Source organism: Sinocyclocheilus rhinocerous, unplaced genomic scaffold (genome assembly GCF_001515625.1).
Source record: "Sinocyclocheilus rhinocerous isolate Xijiao unplaced genomic scaffold, SAMN03320098_v1.1 scaffold3043, whole genome shotgun sequence".
NCBI lineage: Eukaryota > Metazoa > Chordata > Actinopteri > Cypriniformes > Cyprinidae > Sinocyclocheilus > Sinocyclocheilus rhinocerous.
This window is the reverse complement of record NW_015654630.1, coordinates 109,677-122,521: the sequence shown is the minus strand read 5'-3', so window position 1 is coordinate 122,521 and position 12,845 is coordinate 109,677. Positions and strand designations below refer to the sequence as shown.

The window sequence follows — 12,845 nt, the reverse complement described above, 5'->3', positions numbered from 1 at the left end:
CCTGTTTTACTCTGTACTGAAGCCTGATTTGTTCACGTTTGTGTAGCTGCACAAACCAATGGCGCTTTAGCCCGCCAGAAGGGTTGGAGCCGACCTGTATATAAGTCGGCTCGCAGCGCCATTCATCAGATCATTCTCCTTCAGCGACGAGGATCATCTCTTCGCTGACTCTGGAAGAAGCCAAGAAGCCGAGGAAGAAGAAACTCCAGCTCTGCTCGCCGCCGTCGAAGACGCCTGAAGCAGCGAGGATTCACTGTGGCCATCCGGCGCTTGAAGAGCAAGCAAGAGCAATTCCTAAAGAGCAAATTTCTCAGCGTGCGTTGTTTCAAATGTCGCGCCCCGAGTGTGGCTCATGCAAGGACCCCTTGAGTGCGTCGCCTGTCTCGGCAGCGCCCACGCAGAGGCTACGCTCACTGAAGGCACAGCGCAAGTACTTCTATCATTTAAGCGGGTAGAACAAAAGTCATCAGGGCAGTTATTTGAGATTTGACTTACTAGTCATATGGTGACTAGTGTATGCTGGTGACTGAGGGTTGAAGGTTAGTACTTGGTTATTGCTTGTAAATCACTCATTATTATACTTTATTATCATCAACAAATCTTTTTGGAACCGATTGATTGTAGGCCTCATTGATCTGTGCTTATGCACCTCAGTTTTGGAGTGAAAAAAAAAAACATTTGTGGATAATTTGGTTAATATTCACTCAAGTTTGTTCAAAATAAACTCATAATACTCAGCTGAGTAGCCATTGAAACCAGTTTTGTGCTACAGACCTCTGGTCAATATTGCAAGTTCCAAGAGTTTTGCCTTATTTTGTTAGCAGGGGCGCCGCTAAGGGGGGGAAAGTTAGGACAATTCTAAGGGCCCACGCAGTTTTGGAGCTCCCAGAGATCTGTTTAACAGTACTAGTAGTAATGCAATCATTTTTAAAATTTACAGAACAAAATCAAGTTCAAAATAAAGAACAAAATCAAAATCATGTCTGGTGTAAAATTGATTAAATATCATGTAGAATTACACTGTGAAAAAATGATTGTGATTTTAACAGTAAAAGACTGTAAAAATGCTACAGTAAAAACCTGTTAACTGGTTAACAGTAAGTTTCCATACTATATTCGGTGAATAAATGTAATTACATTTAGTGTGATTCTACAGTAAAATACTGTTAAAAATACGGTTTTTGGAAGTGAAAAAAGAAAAAGTCATTGTATAATTTACAGTGAAAAACATATATTGACACTCCCAGAATTCCCTGCATGACACTTCAATGTTTTTTTGTTGAAATAACATGTTTCTTCTTAGTTTTTTCTTATCAGTTGTGTACATTAGGGTTTAATCTTACATCTAATGTTGTTAAATGAATGTTTATTGCATTATTACCTTCTATATATAAGTATTGCCCTCCTCAGCTCGTAGAAAAGCTGTTTGTGATGAGCTTTGGTTCATCATGTGACTTTCTCATCACCACCAGTTTTTGGTGGTTATCAGTATTACAATGGTTCAAAACAGATATTAACACTTCAATATGTTGGTTTATTACCATTACATCAGTTAATGAAATGCGGTATTTTATTGTGAATTTAGATTAAGTCTGTAAAACCTAAAATGTTGCTTCCATATTTTTTACAGTGAAGTTCTGGCAACCACAGCTGCCGGTATTTTACCGTAAATTTCACAAAAAATTTTTTTACAGTGTGCATTTCCTGTGTGCATTCCCCCCACATATTTTATCATAATGTTGTCACATCCAAATTTCTTCCAGATTCACATGCAGTGGAGGGTCTTTACTGCAGGGTGACGGTACAAACTGGGGCGATTGGGGCAAATGGAGTCATACATGTGTAGGAAAATGGATTTGTGGTATCCAGTCGCGTATAGAAGAGCCACAAGGAGAAGGAGACGACACCGCTCTCAATGACGTGCGCATGTTCTGCTGCGATTAAGGTGATGTGAACGCAATCAAACACTCAGATCACAGCTGTTTGGATCTCAGTGATGTTAGTGCTGGCTTATCTGAGTTTGGCTTTTCTTTCAGGTGTTAGATGACGACAACAAGACCAAGAAGATCAGATGGATCATAATTGATCAGCATACTGTTATGAGCTCACATTAACCATGTCATACAACACCTAGTCATTAACACAAAATAAAGCATGTGATCAGGACCTCAACACAAAGCAGAGGTCGACTGTACATCATCTCATTTATTACATGGCCATGCTTTTTCATAATTTGCATAATTATATCCTAACATCTATTAAAATCATCTATCAGAAGTCATTAATAATTGAATATTTCTTTGCATCTCATTCATTATTTTATTTTTTATTTTTTCTCATGATTGACTAATCATAAAATGAAGAAATGCTTTGTGGAGAACAGGCACATTTCCAATAACTTTAATTTTAACATCAAAGCATGAGAAGAATCTTTACAATAAATAATTAAATTATTTCTGTGAACCCATTAAATATCAAAATAAAAAATTCCCAAAAGGTCAAAGCAATGCCATTTGAAAGGAGTTTTTTTTATGGTGTCCAAACAGCTGATAAAAACATCACAATAATCCTCCATAATCCATCATAACGCTTCTTCCAGTGAAAAAGTGGTCTGGTCTGAATCAGGAGAGAAATCTGCACAGATCAAGCACCATTTACAAGCCAAAACAGTCCAAAACAGCTCTAAACAAATATGTGTGTGGATTTTGATGTGAGAGACAACAGGAGATGGACTTTTCACTGGTGGAAGTGTTATTATGGATTATGGACTCGCATTTTAGTTAAAAACTTCTTAAGGAATTGTTTCTTACAAACACACAGCTTTTATCTTCTAAAGACATTATCTGATGGACTGGAGTGCTGTGGATTATTGTGATGTTTTTATCAGCTGTTTGGACTCTCATTCTGACGGCACCCATTCACTGCAGAGCATCCATTGCTGAGACACTGATGCAATGCTACATTTCTCCAAACCTGATGAAGAAACAAACTCATCTACATCTTTGATGGCCTGAGGGTGAGCAAATTTACAGCAAACTATTTATTTAAAGTTTTCTGCTCTACAGTATCTATTTGTCTTTAAAACTTCATAAAAGATAATAAAAAATGTAAACTATCAAGCAAAGCTGTTTCAAATGGCACATGCTTTACCGGCAATGAGCAGCATTTGACCCGAATAGTCAGCGTTTGTCTTAAGTCTGTTTATTGACTTTCACAATCATTTAGTTTTGCATTATTTTCTTGAACGATAATATGGATAAACACTGATTCTGTAGTTATGTGTATTTATTTCTTCGTGCAAATTACTATGACTTCAGAAATCAAGTTGTCCAACCCCAATTCCAGAGAAGTTGGGATGTTTTGTAAAGTACAATACAATCAAGAATCTGATGTGTTCATTCTCTTTAACTTTTATTTAATTGACAAAAGTACAAAGAAAATATTTCCAAAGTTTTCACTGACCAACGTAAATGTATTTTATAAATATGAACAAATTTTGATCTTGACGGCTGCAACACACTCCAAAAAAGTTGGGACAGAGGCAAAATAAAAGTGAAAAGTTTATAGAATATCCATGTTAAACTCTTTTGAAACAGTTCACAGTAAGCAGGTGAATTGGTAATAGGTCAGGGTATCATGTTTGGGTATAAAAGGAGCATCTCAGTGTTTGCAAGCAAAGCTGGATCATGGCTCATCACTTGGTGCCAAATTTCACAAGAGAAGTGTCATACAAACAAATCTCACATTTTGCAATGCAAAATTGCACAGAATTGAGGTCTTTCACCAACTACCATACATAATATTGTGAAAAGATCCAGGGAATCCAGAGAAATCACAGTACATGTAGGGCAAGGCAGGAAACCTCACTTGAATGTGCTCGACCTTTGAGCCCTCAGATGGCATTGCATAAGAAACCGTCATGTTAAATATAGCCACATGGGCTCAGGAGTACTTCAGAAAACCACTGTCATTTACCACAGTCTGCTGCTGCATCAAGAAATGCAACTTGAATATTTGCAGGAGTACTTCAGAAAACTGCTGTCACTGAACAGTCTGCTGCTGCATCAAGAAATGCAACTTGAATCTTTGTTAATCTAGCTCTAGGAGAAAGCTATACATCAATTCTATGCAGCGATGCTGCTGGGTTCTCTGGGCCAGAGCTCATCTCAGATAGTCAAAAAGAAAATGTGTGCTGTACTCAGATGAGTTCACATTTCAACTTGTTTCCGGGAAAAATGGATTTCGAGTTCTCAGTCCCAAAAACCAAAGGGACCATCCAGACTTTCATCAGTGACAGAAACAAAAGCAAACATCTGTCATAATATGGGGGCGCAGCAGAGCAAACAGAATATGTGTGATGGTACCAATTGACATGGAGGCATATACTGGGATTGTACAGAGATATATACTGCCATCAAGATGATGTCTTTCATGGGAAGTCCATGGTTATTAGATCAAAACAATGCCAGCTCTCATTCTGCATGTGCTACAACAGTGTGGTTTCGTAGACAGTGAATGTGCTAGACTGGCCAGCAGTCTCTGTCTCCTATTGAAAAAGTATGGCTCATCATGAAAAGGAGACTCAGACAACAACAATCACAGACTGCTGAGCTTCTGAAGTCTTGTATCAAGCGAGATTGGACAAGAATTTTGCTTGTAGAACTTTAACAATTAGTATCCTCAATTCCCAAACAATTAAACATTGTAATTAAACTTTGACAAACATATCTCCTCTCTAATAGGTTCTAGTTTTTATCAAAGCTGTTCATGCTTTTGTCACCTCACGCTTAGACTACTGCAATTCACTATACTGTGGTAGCTCTAAGTCATTAATTGATCGCCTTCAACTTGTTCAAAATGCTGCTGCCAGATTTCTTCATAATTGCCGCAAAAGCACTCACATTACTCCAATTCTGCGGACCCTTCATTGGCTGCCTATTAAATTTAGAATTGACTTTAAAATAATTTTATTTGTATATAAATCGTTACATGATCTAGCCCCTATTTATCTATCTGAATTGTTGTATCCATATTCTCCCTCCAGATGTTTAAGAGCCAAAAGAGTTATGCAGCGTCAGTATTGACAGTAAATTTGTTGAAATTAAAGCGGTCATATGATGCTGCTAAAAAGAACATTATGTTGTGTATTTGGTGTAATGAAATGTGTTTATGTGGTTTAAGGTAAAAAAACACATATTTTCCACATACTGTACATTATTGTTTCTCCTCTATGCCCCGCCTTTCTGAAATGCGTCACACACCGCGGCCTTGAGTGAGCGGAGGCCGCGGGGCCTAGAGTGAGCGGAGGCCGGCTTGAGTGAGCGGATATCGTCCTCTTTTGGAAGACCAAACAAAGTAGTTTCGCTTTCACAACGAAACACACAGCGTCTTCACGACATGGCGGCGGCAGCAACAATACTACAGCGAGAATAAAAGTTACGCCTTCTTTCTTTGCGTGAACATTTGGGCGGCGTTATGCAAATCTTCCCACATAGTGACGTAGTTATATGGGGGCGTGTTTAAACGAGGCGTTTTAGGTACACCGTAAAACCGAACAGTGAAATTAATTAAATGAAATGAGTTAACTTCACTCAAATAATAATGAAAGTTAATTGGACTTAATTGAAATACGTTCTATAAATTTAAAATATTGTTGTAGTAAGGTGAACTTAAAATGATTGCGTTTTCTAATTCCCAGCATGCTTTGCATCAGACAACAAGGAAAATAAATGTAGAAATTAAGTGTTATTTTGTGTGTTTTTACACAAGATTAACGTAGAGAGACATAAGTTGGTACTTAAATGTTGTGTTATGTTAGGATTTACATGGTTGGTTTTGTAGGGTTACCGTTGTGGTGAAGAGTAGAGCCTGTGGTTAGGTTGAGGATGGACAGCAAAAATTAAAGATTCTTTATACTGCATGTTGTTTGACTATTTACATGCAAGTATTGTGAGTCTTTTTGATAACTACATTAGAACGTGCAAGTGTGCTGTTGCTAACTAGCACTGTAAAGATCTGAATGAATGTGCTGTTAATGGAATCAAGTTATATATAATTATCGTTGTGATGAGTGGGGTAGGATCATGGAAGGGAGGCTGGGCTTGGCTCCCATGGCTCTCAGCCCCGCCCCACTTGTCATAAAAATTGTAAGCTCTACTAGCTTAAAAAAATTGAGTTTGTTTACTCAAATATTTTGAGGCAATAAGTTTCCACAAATGTTTTGAGTATTCTTAACTTATCAGGTATTACAGTGTAGGTGTGGCTGACTCTTAACTTTTATAAAGAATATCTCTTTGGATTTGATACTTTAGTCTTTGCAACTTTACAGATCTTCTTTATGCACCAAGAGCTTGTAACACTCCAACGAGAAAGGAAAAATTTAAATCGTATCATATTACCCCTTTAATAAAATTATATATATTTTTTTGTAATGTAAAATAAAACTATATAAGTTACATATACAAAATATTATATTATTGTATAATTACCATAGAACATAGCCTAATGAGTCAGTTTACATCACCTTCATAAATTGAATAACAGAAAAAGCAAAAAGTCAATGATGCACATTCTTTATTCATCATTTTGTATATGTAGAGTTAAAAAAAATTGTTGAATTATACATAGAAAAGATAAATCGCCATCTTGTTCCGACCAAAGTGACTTGAACATACCTGACGTCGTTATTAGGTGACAGTGATTTCACCAAGTACAACATGTTCCTGGATCAACATCCTTGTTGATCCTGGAACAACATTCCTATCAACCAATCAGAATTGAGGGATAACTTTTCAGTAAATGTCTGTTTTAGGCTTACAATCAGGGTTAGGTGCTTCGACACCCTTGTTAATCAACTATCATTGCACACTGTTTTTAGGAATAAATTATGGGTAGGGTTAGGTTTAGGGTTAGGGATTGGGTTAAGTCTATATTTTTGGGCAGTTATGCTGATCCAGGATCAACAAAAGATGTTAATCCAGGAACATGTCTTACTTGGCAAAATCACGGCGACCTCGTTATTACGACTTGTCAAGTCGTAAGTAGGAACATCCCAGGAGGACTTGAACGCATTGGCTGGCTCTTTTGGCTGCGTCCATTGCATCCGACACATTTTCTCACTGACACGCCCCCAACTCGGAAACTCTGGTCTTAAAGAAAATTTCGATTTTCCCACTCGTAAAAACGACTTTGTGGTGGCGTTCATGTGTGTTCAACTCGTAAATACGATCTATCCGACATGACTTGAACGCACTTTAAGCACACGTCAATGTCCTGTAAATGCACACACAAACCGTTAGTGTCCCTGGAAAGTGTTTTACTTGGTTAAATTCCCATCAAATGTTGAGTTGCTGCTTTGATTTTGTAATTTTGGAGAGTACAGAGAAAAATACTAAGCATGTTTTGCAACACAGAGAATATAAACTCGACATAAAAAAACAACTACCTCAAATTTACTTAGATTTGCATTTCATGTATCAACACTTGCAAGGAAAAGATCAGCTAAAATGATCATTCTGTCATCATTTACTCACCTTCATTCAAACCCGTATGATTTTCTTTCTTACGAGGTGCACGAGACAAATTTAACTAGAAATATTTTCAAACAACTTGACTTTTGAAGTTGTAGTAATTTGCATGAGGAAAGAAAGAATCAGTGTTTATCCATATTATCGTTCAAGATGATAAAGCAAAAGTAAATGATGTAAATAACACACTTTAGAAAAACACTGACTGATCGGGTCAAATGCATGTGCCCTTTGAAACAGCTTTGCTTGATAGTTTACATTTTTTATTACCTTTCATGAGGTTTTAAAGACAAATATACTGTAAAGCAAATTCCTTTAAATTAATACTTCATCAAAAAATGAACCTAGTGTAGTATTCCATCACTTGCTCACCAATGGATGCCGTCAGAATGAGAGTCCAAACAGCTGATAAAAACATCACAATAATCCACAGCACTCCAGTCCATCAGTTAACATCTGGAGAAGACAAAAGCTGAAACAAATCCATCAAGACATTTTTAGTCCATAATCCATACTAACGTTTCCTCCAGTGAAAAAGTCCATCTCCTGTTGTCTCTCACATCAAAATCCAGCCACATATTTGTTTAGAGCTGTTTTGGACTGTTTTAAACGCTGCTTGATCTGTGCAGATTTCTCTCCTGATTCAGACCAGACCACTTTTTCACTGGAGGAAGTGTTAATCGCATCCAAAATAAAAGTTTTTGTTTACTTAATATATGTGTGTGTGCTGTGTATATTTATGTATATATAAATACACACACATGCATGTATATATTTCAGAAAAATATGTTATGTTTATATATTAAATATATTCATTTATTATATAAATTATATGAATATAAATATATACTGTATGTGTGTGTATTATATACATAATAAATATACACAGAACACAGACATATATTATGCAAACAAAAACTTTTTTGTATGCGATTAATCACGATTAATCGTTTGACAGCACTAGTTTATTATGGATTATGGTATTTTAATTAAAAATGCCTTAATGCTGGATTTGTTTCAGCTTTTGTCTTCTCCAGGTGTTAACGGATGGACTGGAGTGCTGTGGATTACTTGTGGATTATTGTGATGTTTTTATCAGCTGATTGGACACCATCAAAAACTCCTTTCAAATGGCATTTCTTGGACCTCTTGGGAAATCTTAATGCATTTTTTATTTTTATATTTAATGGGTTCACAGAAATCATTTAATTCTTTATTGTAAAGACTCTTCTCATGCTACTGCATGCTTTCTCACGTGTGCACAATGCACATTTCTCAAAATGAAGTCTAATACAGTCAGGTCCATATATATTTGGACACAGGCACAGTTTTTATTACTTCAGATGTTGACCTAAACATATTCTAGTTACAGTTATATAATGAATATTGGTTTAAAGTGCACACTGAGCTGTAATTTAAGCGGATTCTCATCAAAATCGGTGGAACGGTTGAGGAATTACAGCTCTTTTATATATGCACATCCCCCTTTTTCAAGGGTTCATAAGTAATTGGACAGTTGACTCAAAAGCTGTTTGATGGACAGTTGTGGGCTATTCTTTCATTTTTCTACATCAATTAAGCAGGTAAAATGTCTGAAGTTGATTCTAAGTGTGCCATTTGTATTTGGAAGCTGTTGCTCTGAAACCACATCATGCAGTCAAAGAAGCTCTGCATGCAAGTAAAACAGACAATTGTTAGGTTTCGAAAACAAGAAATCATTCAGAAAGATAGCAGAAACATTAGGAGCGGCCAAATCAACAGTTTGGAACATTGAGAAAAAAAAAAAGGAACGCACTGGTGAGCTCAGCAACATAAAAAGGCCTGGACATTCACAGAGGCCAATAGTGGTAGATGATTGGAGAATCCTCTCCATGGTAAAGAAAAACCCTTTCACAACATCCAGCTAAGAGAAGAACACTCCAGGAGACAGACGCGTCACTGTCAAAGTCTACAATCAAGAGAAGACCTCACCAGAGCAAATACACAGGGTTCACCACAAGGTGCAAACAAGGCCAGATTAGACTTTGCCAAAAAACATTGAAAAAAGCCAGACCTCTTCTGGAAAAGCATTCTTTGGACCGCTGAAATTAAGAATGACAGGAAGAAAAATGTATGGAGAAAGCCTGGAACAACTCATGATCGGAAGCATACAACATCATCTGTGAAACATGGTGGAGCAGTGTGATGGCATGAGCATGCATGGCTTCCAGTGGCACTGGGTTACTGGTGTTTAGTGATGAAGTCACAGAAGCAGCCAGAATAATTCTGAAGTGTACAGGGATATACTCTCTCCCCAGATTCAGGCAAATGGAGCAAAGTTGATTGGGCAGCGCTTCATAGTACAAATGGACATACAAAACATACAGCTAAAGCAACCCAAGAGTTTTTGAAGGTAAAAAAAAAAAAAAGGGGAATATTCTGCAATGGAAAAGAAATACCAACCCGATTGAGCAGCATTTCACTCGCTGAAGACAAAACTAAAGATCCACAAACAAACAAATAGCTGAAGTCAGCTGCAGTAAAGGCCTGGCAAAGCATCACAAAGAAGAAACCCAGTCTCTGCTGATGTCCATGAGTTCCAGACTTAAGGCAGTCACTGCCTGCAAAGGATTCTCAAGAAAATATTAAAAATGAACATTATGATTAGATGCGTGTCCAATTACATTTGAGCCCCTGAAAATGGGGGGGGACTGTGTATAAAAATGGCTGTAATTCCTAAGCATTTTGTGTTATATTTTTGTTCAACCCCTTGAATTAAAGCTTAAAGTCTGCACTTCAATTTCATCTCGCTTTATTTTAAAATTCTATTCTGGTGGCATACAGAGCCAGAATTATGAATATCATGTCAGTGTCCATATATATAGACCTGAATGTATGCATTTTAATATCACGTTTGATGAGGATTGTATGATCTTTGAATATCAGTTTTCAAATGCAAAATATTTAAAGTGTACCTGAAGTATACTTGCAATAGTTCCACTTTAGCACAAATATAGTTCAGTATATCTTTAGTTGGACTTCAGCACAATTAAAGTGCATTAAGTACAAAGCTAGTTGTTCCAATTTAGCAGACTTTAAGTACGCCAGTTTAATATACTAAAAATACAATTGCAGGGTATTTTATTAAGTACATAACTAAACCCGGAAGCGCATATGCTTACTTGCCGGCAACCCGCCAAAATAAAAGCTTACTGATTTTAAGTTTGAAGATGAAAAATTAAAATAATTCAAATTATATATATTATATTATATATTATATATATATATATAATAATAATAATAATAATAATAATAATAAGCAAAGAAATATTCAATTAATGATTTCAATCAGGTCAACGAAGCACATTAAAATCAGACAAACTGTGTCATTTCAAGTTAAATTACTATTTTAATAGATTGGGACATAATTCATGGGAGTTCAGGATGGTGAAATGCATGAACTGATAAGACACAATAAGTGAGATGTACAGTCGGCCTCTGCTCTGTGTTGAGGTCCTGATCACATCTCAGGCTTTGTGTGACTGGCTTTTATAGGACATGGTTAACGTGAGCTCATAACAGTATGCTGATCAATTATGATCCAGCTGATCTTCTTACTGTCGGCCTCTAACAACTGAAAGAAAAGCCAGAGTCAGGTAAGCCAGCACTAACATCACAGATCTTCCAAACAGCGGTGATTCCAAGTGTTTGATTATGTTCACATCACCTTAATCACAGCAGTACATGCGCACATCATTGAGAGCGGTGTCGTCTCCTCCTCCCTGTGACTCTTCTACCCGTGTCTGGATACCACAAATCCCTTTTCCTTCACATGTATTACTCCAGTAGTCCCATTCACCCCAGCTTGTGCCTTCACCCACTAAAGAAGGCCCATGACTGCATTGGACCCTGGAAGATTGGGTGCAACAACAACATAATAAAAATGTGGTTTCAATCAATATTAACGAAACAAGGCAAAACAAGAGAGAAAAGGGCATTACATGCACATTTAAACCATAACACTTATACAGTACCTCAGCAAACATATTACTCCTGTATTAATATTTTTAGTCACAAATGCAACCATTTTAGTCACAGTCTGGAGCCCTGCAATCAGTTTCAGTAAGATTTGGTGATGATAGTTAAGCATAATGAGTGATTTACAAGCAACTTGCAAAAGACCAGTCATTTAGAGCACCAAATTAGATTAAAAGGACTTTTAGCACAGCACAATCTCACAAGACGTTGTTTGCGGCCGTATCGTCACCATCTCCTTGAGGCCTTTCGACTTTCAGTTTAAAAGCAGTCAACAATCCAGGACGACACCATTTGATAACTGTCCACACACCCCAGCTGAAGAAAAACAACAACAGGCTTTGATCAAACCAATCATTATTTAAGAATTTATTTGTCTAGCTTATGAAAAGAAAATCTTTAGCCCATTACCGGCCTACACTTGACTGAACTGAGGCGTAGTCACGAATAGAGTTTGAGACTTTAGACGCATCAATGCAGAATAGGCGAATCCCATTGAGTGCAGTGTCATCCCCTAGAGTACGATATTCCACCTTAACACAACAACAACAACACTAAAGACATACAGTATTAGAAAGAGAAATGGAGTAATCTTAACACCAACCTCTAGTGTTCCTGGAGGTCCACCAACATCACACATTTTGGATGTCTACTAAAGATGTGTTCAGTTGAATCAAACATTTACTGTTGGTGTATCTTCAGAAACAGGGCTGGGAATCCCTGGACTAACCCAATCCATAGTAACATTCAACTTGGTTTCTTTAGTATGAATCAAAGCAGTCAAACTTGAGCAGGTGCAGTTTCCTTAGAAATACCTGGAACTGAATCACTAAACGCAACTCCAGAGTTGATTTTTTTCAAAGGGTTTGAACTTTCAACCCTCAGTCACCAGCTTACACTTTCAAGCATTAAACAAACCCCATACTACTGCAATTAAGTCAATTCTTAGCTTACCTTTAGACTGAATCCTACAGCATACGTTCCAGTTGGACACATTTCCCTCGGACCCCACGACCCCCATCTCCCTCCATTCGGCACAGTCAGCTCTGATCTGTAACTTCTGTCGATGCTTCGCTCAGAACGTGTTCCTGTGGACTCACTCACCTGCAGTCCAGTAATGACTAGCAGTGAAAACAACATGGAAATGAACTGATGCATTGCTGCAGCACTAGCCTGATGGATCAAAACACTGATGAAATTAATTCGGTTTGGTTTGTAAAGTAAAACTGAACCAGAGCCAGTAAAATTACTCAAAGGAACAGTTTCTTCAAATCCAAAACAAGAAACCTTTCTCAACTGCCTGTG

The 12,845-nt window shown here is 37.2% G+C and overlaps 2 protein-coding genes across 3 annotated transcripts in view; one reads left to right on the top strand and one right to left on the bottom strand.

Moving 5' to 3' along the window:
• The window catches only part of LOC107717697 (vitelline membrane outer layer protein 1-like), a 29,250-nt gene extending 27,113 nt beyond the window's left edge, over window positions 1–2,137 (top strand). The window contains exons 4-5 of the mRNA XM_016524535.1: window positions 1,764–1,945; window positions 2,037–2,137. Of these exons, the coding sequence (XP_016380021.1) occupies window positions 1,764–1,944 (181 nt within the window). The 3' untranslated portion in view covers window position 1,945; window positions 2,037–2,137. The remainder of the gene's footprint in view (window positions 1–1,763; window positions 1,946–2,036) is intronic.
• Window positions 2,138–10,894: 8,757 nt separating this feature from the next.
• Window positions 10,895–12,845, bottom strand: LOC107717693 (vitelline membrane outer layer protein 1-like). Of its 2 annotated transcripts, none has more exons than XM_016524529.1 (5): window positions 12,495–12,845; window positions 11,952–12,094; window positions 11,745–11,858; window positions 11,233–11,414; window positions 10,895–11,139 (listed from the first exon to the last, which is right to left on the bottom strand). In XM_016524529.1, the coding sequence occupies exons 1-4, from the start codon at window positions 12,696–12,698 to the stop codon at window positions 11,234–11,236; spliced, it is 642 nt and encodes a 213-aa protein (XP_016380015.1). In that variant the 5' UTR covers window positions 12,699–12,845; the 3' UTR covers window positions 10,895–11,139; window position 11,233. The 2 variants fall into 2 exon arrangements, with proteins under 2 accessions (XP_016380015.1, XP_016380016.1); XM_016524530.1 differs by having other exon boundaries at window positions 11,952–12,073; window positions 12,495–12,844.